Source organism: Saimiri boliviensis, chromosome 7 (genome assembly GCF_048565385.1).
Source record: "Saimiri boliviensis isolate mSaiBol1 chromosome 7, mSaiBol1.pri, whole genome shotgun sequence".
Classification (NCBI taxonomy): Eukaryota; Metazoa; Chordata; class Mammalia; order Primates; family Cebidae; genus Saimiri; species Saimiri boliviensis.
This window is the reverse complement of record NC_133455.1, coordinates 112,158,897-112,176,144: the sequence shown is the minus strand read 5'-3', so window position 1 is coordinate 112,176,144 and position 17,248 is coordinate 112,158,897. Positions and strand designations below refer to the sequence as shown.

General features: G+C 34.2%; 1 protein-coding gene across 3 annotated transcripts in view; it reads left to right on the top strand.

The window, feature by feature from the left end:
* Nucleotides 1–17,248, top strand: part of PIK3C2G (phosphatidylinositol-4-phosphate 3-kinase catalytic subunit type 2 gamma) — a 381,818-nt gene that overhangs the window by 144,858 nt on the left and 219,712 nt on the right. For all 3 annotated transcript variants that reach the window (XM_074403237.1, XM_074403236.1, XM_039461721.2), the window contains exon 16: nucleotides 3,468–3,656. In XM_074403237.1, the coding sequence (XP_074259338.1) occupies nucleotides 3,468–3,656 (189 nt within the window). The remainder of the gene's footprint in view (nucleotides 1–3,467; nucleotides 3,657–17,248) is intronic.

Below are 17,248 nucleotides of genomic sequence, written 5' to 3'. Positions count from 1 at the left end.
TAATTGGCTGTAATATGCTTAAATAAAGGATATTTTAATCTCTAGAAGCAACATTTCTTAAATCTTAAGAGTATATTTAAAAACCAAGAAGATAAAAATGAAATATAACAGAAAATAAAATCTAAAAGAAAACATAGAGTAAAGGGGACCAAGAAATGGTTTGGACAAAGAAAAAAAACACCCATAAAAACTCGTAGCAACACAGGGAGCCATTGGTATGGTTAGGTAACCATATCAATATTACATTAAATGTAAATGAACTGAACTCAAACTAAAAAGCAGAAATTCTCAGCCTACATCATAAAAGTAAGATATAATTTTATTCTTTTTACAGAAACATGTTTTGTATATAAGCAATTAGATTAAAAGTAAAAGAATGAGAATATTTACTAGGAAAATCATATCACCTTGCTAGATCCAGAAAAATCAGTGACAAAGTTCAGTACCCAGTCAGGATAAAAACTCACAAAGCTAGAAATAGAATAAAATGTTGTCAGTCTTGAAAAGTGATCTGTGAAAAGTTTATAGTTAGTATCATGTTAAATCATGCAAAAATGAGTGCTTTCTCCTAAGGTTAGAAACAAAACCACAATGTCTGCTTCAAACATTTATCTTTAATATTGTGTTGGAAATCCTAGCCAGTACACTATGTGAAAAAAAATTAAGGTAAAAATTGAAAAGAAAGGAATAAAACTCACTATTTTCTTTTTTTTTTTTTCACACAGCATGATTATGTAAAGGATATAGCATTTGAGATCAATGTACAAAATATAATTGTGTTCCAGTAAAAATGTATATAAAATAAATTCTATTTTGAAATTTTATTTGCTATCTCAAAATTTTATTTATTAAAATTTAGCAAATTATTTAATAACATTTTATTTACTAAAAAATGTAAAACTTTGCTAAGGAAAATTAAAGAAAATCTAAATAAATGAAAGAAAATCCATGGATTGAAAGATTCCTATTGTTAAAATGACAATTCTCTTCAAACTCATCTATAAATAAAATATAATCCCAATGAAAATCCTAGCAGGATTTTGTAGAAATTAAAAAGCTAACATCAATATTTATGTGGAATGCAAAGAAACTAGAATAGTCAAAGCATTCATGAAAAAAGAACAAAGTCTGATTTTCTAACTTTTATGAATTTATGTACTATAAATTTACAGCAATTAGGATAATGTGATATTGCAAATAAATCAACAAAATAGAATTCAGTGTAGGTAGAATAGAGAGCCAGAGCCCCTTTTGTATGTTTAATGTATTTTTGACAAGACCATCCATGCCATAAATAAAAATAGTGTGTTCAGCAAGTAAAATACTGCTTTCAGAATACTCAGAAAAAAATCACAAGAATGAATGTTAAGATAGGCAATGTTTTCTTAAACAAATAGAGAAAGTAATAACTATTTAAAAATTTCTGAATTAGACATCAAAATTTAAAACTATTCATGAAAAGACACTGTTAAGGAAATTTATAAGCAAGCCACATTTTGAGAAAAATATGGGTGAAACATTTTTATGACTAAATTTTTATATCCAGAGTATATGAAGAAATCATGCAAATGAATCTAAACAAACAAAAAAGTAGAGACAAGACATGAGCTTATAGTTCAAACAAAAGATGTAAGAAAATAACATGAAAACACCAAGTAAATGTAAATTAGAAGCACAATGAGATACCATTATACACCCATTAGAATCGATAACATTATAAAGACAGACAAAATTAAGAGTTGGTAACAATGTAGTACAAATGGAGCTATTATACTCTGCAGGTAATAATGTAAAATTTTACAATTATTTCAGAAAACAGTTTCACAATTTCTTGTAAAAATGAATACCTAACATATGACCACATCCTTCCTCTCATAGATATTTCCTAGGATAAATTAAAAAATACATGTCTATAAAAACTTGTGCACAGATGTTTACAGCACTTTTACTTGTCATACCCCCTCAAAAGGAAGCAGCCCAAATGTCCATCAAACAAGAGAGTGAATAAGTAAATTGTATCATATTTATACAAAGAAATGATATTCATTAATTAAAAGGAATTAGCTAGTGACAAACTCAACCAATACAGACAATTTCAAAAACATTGTATGTTAAAGTGAAAGAAGCTATAAATAAAAACATATTTACTCTGTGATTCTATTTATATGAGGTTCTAAAAAGTTAATATTTATCTAGAGTGAAAGAAATCATACCAGTGCTTGCCTCTGATGAAGTGAAAAAAACTGTATATATATTGATAGGAGTGTGGTTGTTATCTGGTATATGCAATTATAAAAATGATTGAACTGAATCTCTGCCATGTCCTTGAATGTACATTTGTTTTAACAAAAGAAGTTTTTTTAAAAAAAAAAAAAAAAAAAAGCATTGTTCAATATTGGAGAAAAAAAATTAATCTGAGCAACTGTTTTAGTAATTTTGCTATGGATATTTTTTCCTCTGTGGGCTTTTCAGAGGAAAAGGTGGTAGCAAAATATTAAAAAGAACCTAACCACACCTTAAAAATCACCTATAATCCAAACTTGTCTTTTTGCAGATGAGGATAAGTTTAAAATAAATTATAGAGAAACATAGACCTCTAAAAGCTTTTATTATGTTTCGTTAGCCTTTTCGGGAGTTTTAGCTGATTCAAGCTCAGTGTCAGTTTGGAGGAGAGAGTGCTCAAAAGCCATTGTCATGTGAGGGAAGCTGTCCTCCAATTGAACTGTGGTTCTGAATACTTCTACTGGAGTGTGAGCAAAACATGATAAATTGTCAGCAAGTCAAGGCCCTAGTCCTGGATTTAGATCTTTTATTTCAAACTACTCTCCAGGGGGAAATACTTGAGCATCTAAGAGACTAGCATCACTGACATTTTCACACCAAACTTCCCATGAACTCTGAACATTTAAAGACATAATCCAGGGATGAATTGAGATCTTTGTTTTTGAAGTTAACAAGAGCCAAGAGTTCTCAATTCTGATAAAACTTGCTTTGAAATGAAGAAAAATCATTATTAAAATATGCTGTTTTTCCACAGGCCCACTTAGATCTCAGTTAATTTGAAAAAATAATGATAATAAGAGAGTAAATAGTTGATTACTTTTGTTTTAAATAGGATGTGTTGCAGGATTCAGATAAACTTGATTTTCCCTAGAGGAGAGAGACTCGTCAACCAAAATGACATATTAAAAACACACACACACACAAATAAGCGTGAACAAAAATAAATGTGAATTATCTGAATTGATGTTATTTTTTCAAAATAATAATACAAAAGAATAAAGTTAGTGGAAAATAAACTTATAAAATAGCCTATGAAACCAACCCAAGAAAATAAAAGACATTTTCCAAAAGTAAACTAAAATAAAGTTCAAATAACTACAGTAAGGTTTCATACTGGTATTTATAGCAACATTTGTTAGTGCAGCAAACTCCAGTAAATTACAGTTTCCAATCTGGTTTTTCAGACTGTCTGAAGAAAAGAAAAGATATTTATGGTTTTATCGCTTCTACTGCAATAATGAAAACTGCTCCCTTCCTCTGGTCCTGGGTAGTGCCCCCGGATGGGATGAAAGTACTATTTCAGAAATGCATACCATTTTGAGAAGATGGACATTTTCTCAACCTCTAGAAGCCCTTGGGCTTTTGACTTCCAGGTAAGAATTGCATAACAAGCATGATATTATTGACTGAAAAGAACTTGCTTGAAGAGAAATATAGAACCATATGATTAATTCAATAGCTATTCTGTTTGTTCTCAATTTTGATAGTTATGGATATTAATTTTAGATAAATGTAAGCTATGAATATAAATTTTAAACAAATCTAAGCTATAATCATGTCTTCTGCACTAAGCTTGTAGTGTAGTAAATGGTAGAAGTTTCTTAAATGAGGAGTCTAGTTCTTATAGAAATAATAAAAATAAACAGGGAAAAATAAAAACCCCTACTTCTCTCAGAATAAAAATGTCTTTAAAAATTAGGATGATTTCTTGTGCTATTAAAATATGCAAAGTGTAGCAAAATGCCCTATGTATAGTAGGTGTACAAATAATATGATAATGATGATGAGAGGAGTAAAAGAAAAAAAATCTATTCCTTGCATGTACTTCAGCTCTTCCCTCAGAATCAAATGCCTGGAGCACCAGGAAAGGGGCTAATGATGTCTTCTTGTTAAGGAGAAGCTTGTAGGAATAACTGTGGTAGCTGGCTCTGGTCCAGGAGAAACAAGTCTTCCTTGGCTTCCCTTTTATATTCAAAGCCAAGAAAAGATATTTTAAGTCTGTCCTGATAGCATCAGCTCACTGATGCCATGAAGAAAGTCTGCAATCTCTTAAACCAGGCAAAAAAAAATGTGAAACCCAGTTCTATTCTGAATCTACTCTCAAGAACCTGAGAGGAAGAGAAAGGTGGGAAAGGGAGTTACATGAAGAACTTTCAAACTGACCTATTTTAGATTTATTTACTAATTAGTGTCCTTCATAAAACTTCTGGGGTGGGTAAAGGGGAGAGTGGGTTTTTTCCATTATTTGTAAAAGTTACTAGCTTCTCAGTCACCCAAGCTTGAAATTTACTTACTATTTTTGTATTCCTCACTTTGAAGATTTTATTAGTTTTTATGGCTCTTCCATTAACTGATGTGTGCTCGGATGCCTTCTTCTTTCTCTGTATATATAATGGAATATATATATTCTATTATTTGAGCTTGCAACTTTTTTCTTTTATAAGCCTTCTTGTGTGGGGTCTTCCCTGACCTTGCTGTGTTAGAATTGGTCATTCCTGGCCTAGTAGAGTGCTCTATTGCTTTATACATTGCATTTTATGGTAACGTGTTTATATGCCATATGTAAAATATGTATATTTTCACCTACATCATACTTAGAGCTACTCAAGGCAAAACAGATCATCTCAGTGTTTCTGTTTCCCAAAGGCTTAGTATTATCTAGGACATAGTAATTCCTTAATATTGAACCAATCACTTTCTAAGATATATTATTATTATTTGTACAGTAGTTTAACATTTCAATTATAACCAATTTGAGGACATTGTTGATATTATTTATTTTCTACATGACTTTGTACAGTTGCATTAGTTAATGAAATAAGTATATGATAATTAACAATTGATTGGTTTCATTGGGATATTCACAATTCATCATGCTAGTGTTTAAGGATCCTTTTGGGAAAAAGTTCTCATTTCCAATATAACTCTAACTTCTTCTTCTGGTTTAGATATAAGATCAGCTAAAATCTATAAAATTATTATGCAAAATTCTAGCTATTTTTTGCTGAAGTTAGACTTGGGCTATTAGCACAATTATTATTTATCATTCTTGAATTGATTAACTAGTAGAGAGTTCATTCAAAATGTGACAGTCACAACTGACAGAATACAAGAAAATACTGACAATCATCTATCTGACAAGGAAATTTTATTCAAAGCATATAAAGACTTTTAAAACTCAACAACAGAAAGATAAATAACCTAATTGTAAAATGGGTTTCTTCAGAGAAAATATACAAATCCTTAACATTTACATGAAAAGATTATCAATATCATTATCCATTAAGGAAACAGAAGTGAAAATCATCTAACATCTGAGATACCGTACTCACTAGGACTGGCTATAATCCAAAAATACAAAAAGGATAAACAATAAAAAGTGTTGAAGATATAGAGAAATCGGAAACCTCATTTATCTCTGGTGGGAATGTAAAATCCTGTAGCTAACTGGGAAACAGTGTGGCAGTATCTTAAGTGTTAAGCCCCTAGTTACCATATTACCCTTGAGTATGTATTTACTATTAAGTATATACCCAAGATAAATTTAAAAATACACCCACTCAAAAACTCATGCACACATGTTCATAGCAGCGTTATTTACAATAGCCAAAAAGTAGAAACAACACAAATATCCACCAACGAATCAATAGATATGTAAAATGTGATCTATCCATACAATGTAATTTTTTTATGATAAAAAGGAATGAATAGTGATATATGCTACAACATGGATGAACCTTGACAGCATTATGCTAAGTGAAAGAAGCCAGTTACAGAAGATGACATATGGTATGATTCCATTTGTATAAAATGTGCAGAATAGGCAAAGCTATAGTAAATTAGCAGTAGTCCAGAGCTAGGGCAAGTTGTGGGAAAATGGACAATGATTGCTAATGGATATGTGGTTTCCTTTTGTGGTTATAATTGTTGCACAAATCTGGGAACATGCTAAAAACATTGAATTGTGCACTTTAAATGGAGTGGATTGTATGGTATTTCAATTATATCTCAGTAAAAGTGTTTAAATTTTTTTTTTTTTTTTTTTGAGACAGAGTTTCACTTTTGTTACCCAGGCTGGAGTGCAATGGCGCGATCTTGGCTCACGGCAACCTCCGCCTCCTGGGTTCAGGCAATTCTCCTGCCTCAGCCTCCTGAGTAGCTGGGATTACAGGCACGCACCACCGTGTCCAGCTAATTTTTGTATTTTTAGTAGAGACGGGGTTTCACCATGTTGACCACGATGGTCTCGATTTCTTGACCTCGTAATCCACCCGCCTCGGCCTCCCAAAGTGCTGGGATTACAGGCTTGAGCCACCGCACCTGGCCATTAAAATTTTTAAGAAAATAATTGTGAAGAAAATATCTATGAATCTGTGTAATATCTTTAAAGAATAGTTTTCTAACAAGATAACTTTCTAAAGTTCAAATTTAATGGAATATTTTTTAGAAAAATCTTAAATAGAATGAAGAGTCTAATACTGCTCTGTTTACTCACTTATAAAATAAGAGGATTAGCTGGATAAACTTCAATATTCTCTTATCCCTGATAACTAAGCAGAATTATGCTTTGTGAGCCTTCGTTATCTAAACAGATCTTCAAAATGTATTTGGCTCATGCAATGTTTTACGTGTCCAGATAAAACTCTTACTTAGTGCCCCTTAGTACTATCTCATATTAACATACATAATAATTCTGTGATGGAAGTACTATTATTATTCCTTTTTTACATATGAGGAAACGGAGGCCTATAGAGGTTACCTTGCCCCAAGTTCCCTGTAGGTTGAAAATCTGGGAATGAAATCCAGGTATTCATGAGAGCTTATATCTGAACCATTCTACTTAAAGCCTTTCTGCATAAACACCATAAACATACTAGGCTATTTACATATGAAATATCTTGACTATCCTAAAACAGTTATTTGTTTTATTTATTTATTTAATAATGTAGAGACAGAGTCTCTCACTGTGTCACCCAGACTGGAGTGCAGTGGTACTATCTCGGCTCATGGCAACATCCTCCTCCCAGGCTCAAGCAATTCTCCTGCCTCAGCCTCCGAAATAGCTGGGATTAGCCACCACACCCAGCTAATTTGTGTGTTTTTAGTAGAGATGGGGTTTCACTATTGGCCAGGGTAGTCTTGAACTCCCGACCTCAAATGATCCACCCACCTTGGCCTCCCCAAGTGCTGGGATTACAGGCTTGAGCCACCGCGCCCGACCCAACAGTTTTTGGGTTTTTTAAATTGTGAATAGGAGTGCTTAGCTATCTCATCATGCTCAGATGTTTCTGCTTCACTGTGTAATTTATTTTTTTCTGAATAATCAGATTTTTAGAAGTTATGGGGACTGATTTTAAAGTAGAGGGTGTTTATTAAGCTTCATTCAGGGAACTTAGTTGGATCCTGATTTATTTGCACGCTGTAAAGTTTCTTATCATGCACCAAATAAGGTCACTGAAACGGTTGGAGTATTTCCATTGTACTCATCCTCTGACTCCCACTCTCAGTTTTACTGAACTATTAAAAAACTTGAGGACAAGCTGTTTCCAGAAATGAACCTTTCAACTCCTCTAAATTAAAAAGCTGACTTTTCTGAGAACAAACAGTATGTGCTTATTAAGTGAGTTGTCAGAGTGAGTTCTGCGAGATCTATATTTTTTCTCCTTTGAACAATCTATTTTTTAAATGGTTTAACCTCTTGACAACGGGTGTGCTCCATTTCCAGCTTGGAGAGTTTTTAATATTGCTATTTCCTTAATGTGTCCAAAGATTCACCATCTCCTTTTAGTTTATCTTTAGCAAGAGACATGAGAAAATTTAATTTACCTAGGGTGGGCCATATGGTGTTAATATTTCTACTACTGAGTGCCAGCAGAGAGCTCCCTGGGTACTGATACTTCCATTAGAGAAGGCGGCGCTGTCAGAGAAACAGAGACCAAGGGCTAAGGTCTGTGGTTCTTGGCAGATGGTTGCTATTTTCCTGAACTCTGATGCACAGGCACAACTATTCAACTGCTAATAACAAGCAAAAATTACCCAAGGAATTAAAAGTCAGTTCAAGGAAAGGATTCATTTAAAAATAGCAACTTTGAATTGGCATCAGAGGATTACATCAGAAGCTTAAATAAAAATCTGACAAGGTACCAGAACTTGCCATCCCACATGATATAAAATTATTGTTTTGCAAGAAGAAAAGCAATATTTAACAGGCAGTGCCTTAGCTTCCAAAATCAGTTTCCTTGGAAAAATAGTTCACAAAAATGTTTGCTTCGCACCATTGTCTTCTTTATTGTACATGTAATTTATATGGATGCCATTGTTTACTAGCTTTGTAAATAGAAAGAATGAAATATGGCATAGGAAGGCAGTTAAAACTCCCACATTTGACTGAATAATTAAGTCATGAATGATGGTGTATCTTTTCCATTTATTTATTGAACAAAAATGTGTATACAAATGGGTAGGCACTGAATCAAAGAGGTAGAAGAATAAGCCATAGTGACTGTCTCTAAACAACATGCAATTTATAGGGAGAGATTCAAGCTAGAGGTCACCATGCAGTGTGCTCTGTACCATTTTAATCAAAGTAAGTATTGAGTTCTCTACAAGCCCAAAGGAGAGAGAGGAAAATGCCTTAAAAGAAAGTAAGGAAAGGTTCACAAAGAATTGAATTCTGACTTGAAATATAGGAATTTTCTGAATGGGGAAGGGGGAAATGACATTCCAAGAAGGAAGACTAGCATGTGCATGGTTATAAAGGTTCCGAAAATAGTGAGTCATTTTATGTAACATTAAAAGAGAATTGTATCAGGAAACAAAGTTGAAAAGACTGGTTCATTTTGATTGTTTGGGCTTGGTGAGCCAGGTAGGTACTATGAACTTGTTATGGCAGACCATGGAATTTTGTTAAGAATGGGAGTCACAAAATCACATTTATGTTATATGTGTGTAAATCTGGCATCAGTGTAAAGAACAGATTGAAAAAAGAAGAAAATGAGAAAAAGAAGATTAGATCGAGAACAGATACTGAAATAATGCATTAGAAAAATAGTCTGGAACTGAAGTAAGAAGTCTACCTAAGCAGTAGGAATCCACAAAGCAGATATGAGAGAACTTTGAGAGGAAAGTAAAAAAGAGAAAGAAACAAGGAAGACTTTAAGCTTTCAGACCTGGGAAACTGATAGATAATTGCATCATTAACCAAAAAGAATTTTAGATGAAAGAGCAAATTTAGGTAGTGAATGTTGGAAAGTTCTATTCTGGATATGTTGCATTAAAAAAAAAAATGGAACACATAGAAAAAGATGTCTGGTATGCAGTTGTGTATACAAGTCTGAATCTTAGGGTATACAAAACTTGAAAAAAATGTGGAAGCTCTTGGCTTTCAGGCAGTAGTTGAAGCCACGGAAGTAGAGGATGTGTGACAGGTACTCTGTGTAGCTATAGAGAGTAAGTACAGAAAGAGGCCAGAGATGGAACTTTCGAGAACAGCAACATTTTAAGGGCAGAAGCAAGAAAAACCAGGAAAATAAACCAAAAAAAAAAAACCTGACCAAAATGTTACAGGAGATCCAGAAAAAGTTGGTATCTTAGAACTCTTGAAAGAGCTTTTCAAAGGCTTAAAAGAAGTATTAAATAGAATTAGATCTAAAAACAGAGCAAGCAAAAATTTTATCCAAGGAAAAGAGTGTAACTTCTTCCTCTCAGGTGAGAGGGAAGGAAAATATGAATACAATTATAGGTAAGTGTGGATATAGAAGAAAAATATTGGGAAATTTCAGTATTCCCTATCAAGGAAGAATGAAGTTGAGAACGAAGGTGGAGATATATAAACACAAAGATACATATTTTGTCTTTGTACATTTTTGGAGTTTCTTGAGTTACTTCCAGATTTCACAGTTTAGAACATAAGCTTTGAAATCAGACCTGTCTGGTTCTACCGGTTATTACTTGAGTGACCTTGTCAAGTTTCTTTAACTCTAAGGAGTTCTATACAAGCTCAAATCTAAAGGATAAGTGGGAATGAATTGACAAAAGGGAAGGAATAAGAGAAGGATATTCTGGGAAGAATGGACCTTAAATATGACTAAATCTTAAGACAGGAACTGCCCTTAGGAAACTGGAAGAGAGACAGTGTAGCTGAAGTCCAGGGGATGAGTGTATGATTTAAGATGAACTGACATTTTAACGTGGAACTAGACCATGTTGAGGACTTCTAAAGCAGGACCGAGTTAAGCAAACTGATCTTTATGCTAGTAGCAACAGTAAGGCATAAATGATTCTAAGTAAGAGAATATTTTGAACAGATTTACGTCTCTTAAAGATCACTCTGATTTCTGAGGGAAGCATAGATTTGGTGAGGAAAGCAAAAGTAAATGTGCTTCCAGTTAGGAAGCAATGGAAGTAGAGACCAGGTGTCAGGGAATGGCAGTCATCCTAGGAAGGTGACAGCAATGATGTAATGAAATGAACGTAATGAGAAAATGGGAGTGAAAATGGCAGGACTGAATGGGAAGGGGCTGTGAAAAAGAGATGTGTCAAGGATGTATTAGTCTGTTCTCACATTGCTATAAAGAAATGCCTGAGACTGGGTAATTTATAAAGAAAAAGGCTTTTTTATTGTCTCATGGTTTCATAGGCTATATAGGAAGCATGACCAGGGAGGCCTCAGGAAATTTACAACCATGGCAGAAGACAAAGGGGAACCAGCTTCACATGGCTGGGCAGGAGGAAGAGAGATGGGGGGAGGTGCCACACACTTTTACACAACCAGATTTCATTAGAACTCTATCACTAGAGCAGCACCAAAGGGGGAAATCTGCCCCAGTGATTGAATCACCTCCCACCAGGCCCTACCTCTAGCATTGGAGATTACAATTCAACTTGAAATTTGGGTGGAGACACAAATCCAAACCATAACAAGGATCAGTTCCATGTTTCTGTCTTATGTAAGTAGGTCATAATAGAAACATTTACCAACATGGGGCACACTAGAAGACAAGCAAATTTTAGAAGAACCTTATTGTTCAGGCTGGGCACAGTGGCTCATGCCTGCAATTCCAACACTTTGGGAGGCTGAGGTGAGGTGAGCGGATCATCTGAGGTCAGGAGTTCAAGACCAGCCTGGCTAACATGGTGAAACACTGTCTCTACTAAAAATACAAAAATTAGCCAGGAACAGTGGCACAGGCCTGTAGTCCCAGCTACTCAGGAGGATGAAGCAGGAGAATCACTTGGACCTGGGAGGTAGAGATTGCAGTGAGCTGAGATTACGCCACTGTACTCCAGCCTGGGTGACAGAGCAACACTCTGTCTCACAAAAAAAGAAAAGAAACTTATTGTTCAGATTGGGATCCATTGGCTTTGAGGTGTTTTTCAAATGGTTGAATTTACAGATCTGGTTTTCCAAAGAAATCTAAGCTAGAGACCCCAATTTGTTTTAAAATCATCCACAGAAGGATATGAATTAAGTGAAGGATATAGATGAATTTGTTTAGAGAGAGGGAACATAAGGTAATAAAAGAACAGCCTTGATGTTTAAATTGAAAATTTCTGTCGTTTTCTGCACATCACGTTGTTTTTGTATACAGTGTGTAATGCATCCAAATATATCTACATGGTACTTTCAACACACCACTGGCTTTATGGCAGTGACATTTTAAGATTAGCTACATGTAAAATCAACTTGCAATTACATAAGAGGAACAAAATCAAGAACTACTCTTTAATTGTAAGTAGTAATTTTAATTCACTAATACAATGACTATTTGGTTAATTCCCAATTTTTATATGCAAGTCCATATACTATCCATGTAGAAATATCTGAGTATAGTTTCCATGTCTCCTTGGGTCTGAGATTCATTATTATTCCTTCTAGATCATGACTGAGCCAATGCCTCCATCCAATTAAACAGATATCATTGCCTACTATGATATATCTTTATTGACCCATTTAAAATGCAGTAAAATAAATAATATACCCAAGGTAATCTTGTGTTTTTTATGTAAGTGCATAGAAAAATATCTAAAAAAAAAATCAAAGGTCCTTGCTAGAGGTGCTGTAGAAAGCTGACTGGCCTAGTGTATTGGATATTTGGATGATAGTTTCAGTACCACAAACAAATTGGTCTTGGAAAAACTGCTTCAACTCTGAGCTTGAGTTTTTTCATCTGTATAAGGAGATTAAACTAGGTCCCAAGTTTCTTTGGGTTCTAATATTTTGTAACCAAAATCCTTGAAAGAATATGAATTATTCAGTAGATAGACATTTACAATCATCTTTAAAAATCCTATTCACCACTTTGCCTAGGAAAAAAAATTTTTTTCTGTCACATCTGATCATTTTTAGTGCTAGAAAAATAGCAAAGATATTCATATTGACATTTTTCTTCCAAGCTGATGCTGTGTGTGTCATCAGACTCAAAATCTGTTGGAGAAACAGTTCTGCACTTCTGATGATTTTCTAATTCTAACCTGACATTGGGGCTTTTAGCTGTGAATAGCCTCATGGCATATTCTGCATGAATTCTTGCTGTGTATTCTGAAGTCTGACATTTCCATTACACTTAAATTTGATCTTAGATTTCTTTGCTTTTCAGTTTACTCAAAGTTGCTTTTTTTAAAAGGTCGACATTTGTTACATTGCATTTGGCTTTCACCCATCACTTCAAAAGTTCTTTGAGTAAGATATTTTCCCTATATCATTTTCAAACTAGAAAAGGAGGAATACGTGAAAAAAAAGGGAAGAAAATTTTAAAAAGGAATAGAAATTTTTTTTTACTGTCAAATGGAAGAAATTGAAAAATATGTTTTTCTTTTGAAGTGTTATTTCATGACTCCACTGGCCCTACTGACGTTTGCCTAAATTCTCTGGATATTCCTACAGCACTCTGAGATGAGAGAAACTGTAAATGTTTGAGAAAAGAGAAGAGTAAGAACAATTCCCAAGTCTGAATGTTGGTCAGATGACTTCACAGATAATTTGAGCCCAGAGAAGACACAGGCTGAGAAACAGACCACAAGTGCTAATTCCTTAACTTCTGGCTACATAACAGTGACTCATGCCAAACTTGCTGTGTACATCAGAGGTTCTAAAAGTGAGGTCTGAGGTCCCCAGAATGCTTACAGGGGTATCACAAGGCTAAAAATTATTTCCATAATGATCCTAAGATGCCAATTGCCTTTGTCCCACTCATTTGCTCATGAGTATAGAGTGGAGTTTTCCAGAGGCCACATGACTTTAAATAAGGCCAGATTTACCATGGTAGCAGTAAGAAAATCCAGCTCTCTTCCATTAAGCCAGATATTAAAGTGACTTGCCAAAATGTAAAACAATATTACTAACCTCACCAAATATTCTTTGTTTTTGTTTTCAGAAGTATATCATTTATATTAACATATAATGGCTTTATTAATATGATTATAAATTAATTGATAAATATTTCTTAAATGTCCTGAATTTGTTTCTAGTATGATAGTTATTGATAGATATCATCCACATCAACTAAAACTCTTTGAAGTCTTCACTAATTTTTAAGAATGTAAAAATGTCCTGGGACCCAACATTAGCAAACCACTGTTGCACAACAAATCCTAACCATTTGTCACTTATTACCTCCACCTTGACCCAGAGAGTTACCTAAACACTTGGTGCTCTTCCTTCCCTGCACATGTAAGCATTACCGTTTCAACTTAATCCTTTGCTTGACCCTGGACTTTGTGTTTACATTGTTGGCAAGACAGAGAGTTGCTGTTTCATTGAAGTTCCCTTGAAAATAATCATGAAGTGGCTTTAATTATACCTTTCCACCTTCTGAGTTTTTAGTCATGTGTCTTTGATTCTTTTTTAATAACCCTTACAGTCTTCATGGAGTATTTTTTTTCTTTGTCTCTCAATATTCTCATCAGACAATGGCCCATGTTCAAGTGCAGGTATTTCTTAATGGTTATTGTACAGAGTCACATTTAGCTATGAGAGCTTGTCCCTTAACGGATTACAGAGACTCAATTGTTAGCTCAACTTGGAGGCCAACTAAATCTTGAAGAGCAAGACAGTGATTTGTGTTTCCTCCCTATTAAGACACATTTGGGAAAGTAAGTTAGCAAACATAAAGTGCTTAGTTGAACTCAAAGAATAATGAATATCCTTAAAGAATTGATTATTGTGCATGAACTCGTTAAGCCTAATTTTAAGAAATATTTTTCATAGTAAATGCAAAGTTCTTTTGCTTTACATGATCTCCTTCCTGAGAAATAATGAAATTTTACTGACCTTTATCTTTTTTGTATCTGAAGCCAGATCTCCATTTATTACATTGTAATAATCTATTTTATGATTGATTATAAGAAAGTTTCTTATAAATATAATTAAGGACCTGGCTGACATCAGTCTGATGAATCTTCTAACAGTATTTTGTTTCTGTCTCACATTCAAAGTGTAATATCCACTTCTATAGTAATTAGTAGTCCCAAGGTTAGCAGAATTGCTAAAAAGTGTCTCCTGGTATGACATGCAGGAATTATATGTGTATTTTTCGAGGAAATCAAATAAAGCAGGATAACCTGGCTTGTGAAAAATTCAAAATAGGTTGTAGTTCTTCTGTAACATATGACATTTCAGTCTGTAAATATCACACCAAAGTCAGAGAACTAATGGGTAGCCCTCACCTCATTGAGGATCAAGTTACTGAGCATGAAATGCCAACAATTATATCCCCAAAGAGTGTTTAAATAATTTCCGTTAATACCATAGAAAAGAAATGCCAGGATTTGTGGAACATATTTGTCCATTGATCTATACCTGAGTTCAGGGGCCCTGAAATGATATCAAGTTAAGCATAAATTCTCCAGAGGTCTCCCATGTTAGAAGAAAATTCTAAGTCAACTAAAAAGTAGAATGCTTATTCTTTCACACAACAATGTATACTCTTAAAAGGGCATGTGATTTGAAGCTTTTTTCTAGTGCTACCCATGAGTTTGCAGTTATTCATATACATTCATTAACTAGTTGGACAAGCTTTACTTTTAAAAAGTATTATTCATTTTCTTAGCAATTAATAAAACTTTCATAAAGAAAATTTGGAAAACTTTTAAAACTTAGCTTAAAAAAGAAAGTTAATCTTTGATACTTCCGTTCAGATATTTGGTATTAATATTTTGGTCCTTCCCATCTTTTTGTTGATCATATTAAGAAAATATACATATTTTAAAAATGGTATACTACAAAAATGGCTCTTAGTATTTTTATTTCGTTAAACTTTTTTTTTACTATTTTGAAGGAATGTATATATTCTATCACATAGTTATATCATATTTAACTATAAATTTTTAGACATTTATATTATTCCCAATTTCATTTGCATACACATCTTCATACACATCACTCATCATATTCTTAAAATAAACTCCCAAGAATTAAATAGATAGATCAAAAAAAAAACACACTTCAATTTTTTTTTAATTTTTGTCTTTAATACATGTTTACCTATATTGCCAACAAGTATGAAAGAGCCCATTTTCCAGGAATTTCAGCAATACTGCTGGCATTCTTTTTTAATGTGGCCAACACTTCCTAAAATAGTCAAATGCAAGTTATGTTCAGATACACTTTAATGTCAAGTTAGGCCTTAATCACATCTCAGAATGCAATGTGGTTAGTTTTATAGCTATTTCTCTTTCAGTTTCTTCTTGAACTTCAAGCAATAGTAATGAATAAACAGAGACATTCCTTTCCATTACAGTGCAAAAAATTCTTCCCAGCGTTTGCATATATTGATACAAACATACAAGTTTCCTTTTTGACTATACTATATAGGTAATGTATTACTAATTTTTAATTCGCAGATAGTGTGTTATTACAATGGAAGATTTGTGGGTTTCTTGAGTCAAGAAAGTCTATCAGTGAGATTTTTCCAGCAGCATGTGCTCACTTTGTGTACCTGTGTCCCATTTTGGAAATTCTCACAATGTTTCAAGTATTATTTTTATATCTGTTATGGTGACTGGTGATCAGCAGTTTTGATGTTACTATTGCAATTGTTTTGGGGCACCACAAGCTGCACCCCCAGTAGACAGTGAACTGAATCCATTAATGTTGTGTGTGTTCTGATTCTTCTGCCTACTAGCTGTTCCCTGTCTCTCCACCTCTGCTTGGGCCTCCCTATTCCCTGAGACCCAACAATATTGAAACTAGGCCAATTAATAACCCTACAATGGCCTCTAAGTATTCAAGTGAAAGGAAGAGTTATATGTCTTCCACTGTCAATCAAAAGCTTAAAATGATTAAGCATAGTCTGAAAAGCATGTTGAAAGCTGAGATAGCCAAAAGCTAGGCTTCTTATGCCAAATTCTGAATGCAAGGAAAAGTTATTGAAGGAAATTAGTAGTGCAATTCCAGCTGGGTGTAGTGGCTCACACCTGTAATCCCAGCACTTTGGGAGACTGAGGCGGGCAGATCACAAGGTCAGGAGATGGAGACCATCCTGGCTAACACAGTGAAATCCCGTCTCTACTAAAAGTACAATATTACCTGGGCATGGTGGCACATGCCTATAATCCCAGCTACTCAGGAGAGGGAGGCTGGAGAATCCCTGGAGGCTGAGATTGCAGTGAGCTGAGACCGTGCCTCTGCATTCCAGCCTGGGTGACAGAGTGATGCTACTCCAGTGAAGACAGAATAATAAGAAAGTGAAACAGTCTTATTGCTGCAAGGGGCAAAGTTTGAGTGATTTGAGTAGAAGGCCAAATCTCACAACATTCTCTGAAGCCAAAGCCTAATACAGAGCAAGGCCCTAACTGTCTTCAATTTCATGAAGCTTAGAAGAGATGTGGAAACTGCAGAAGAAAAGTTTGAGACTAGCAGAGTTAGTTCATGAGGTTTAAGAAAAAAAGCCCGCCAGGTTCAGTGGCTCACATCTATAATCCCAGCACTTTGGGAGGCTAAGCTGGGTGGATCACCTGAGGTCAA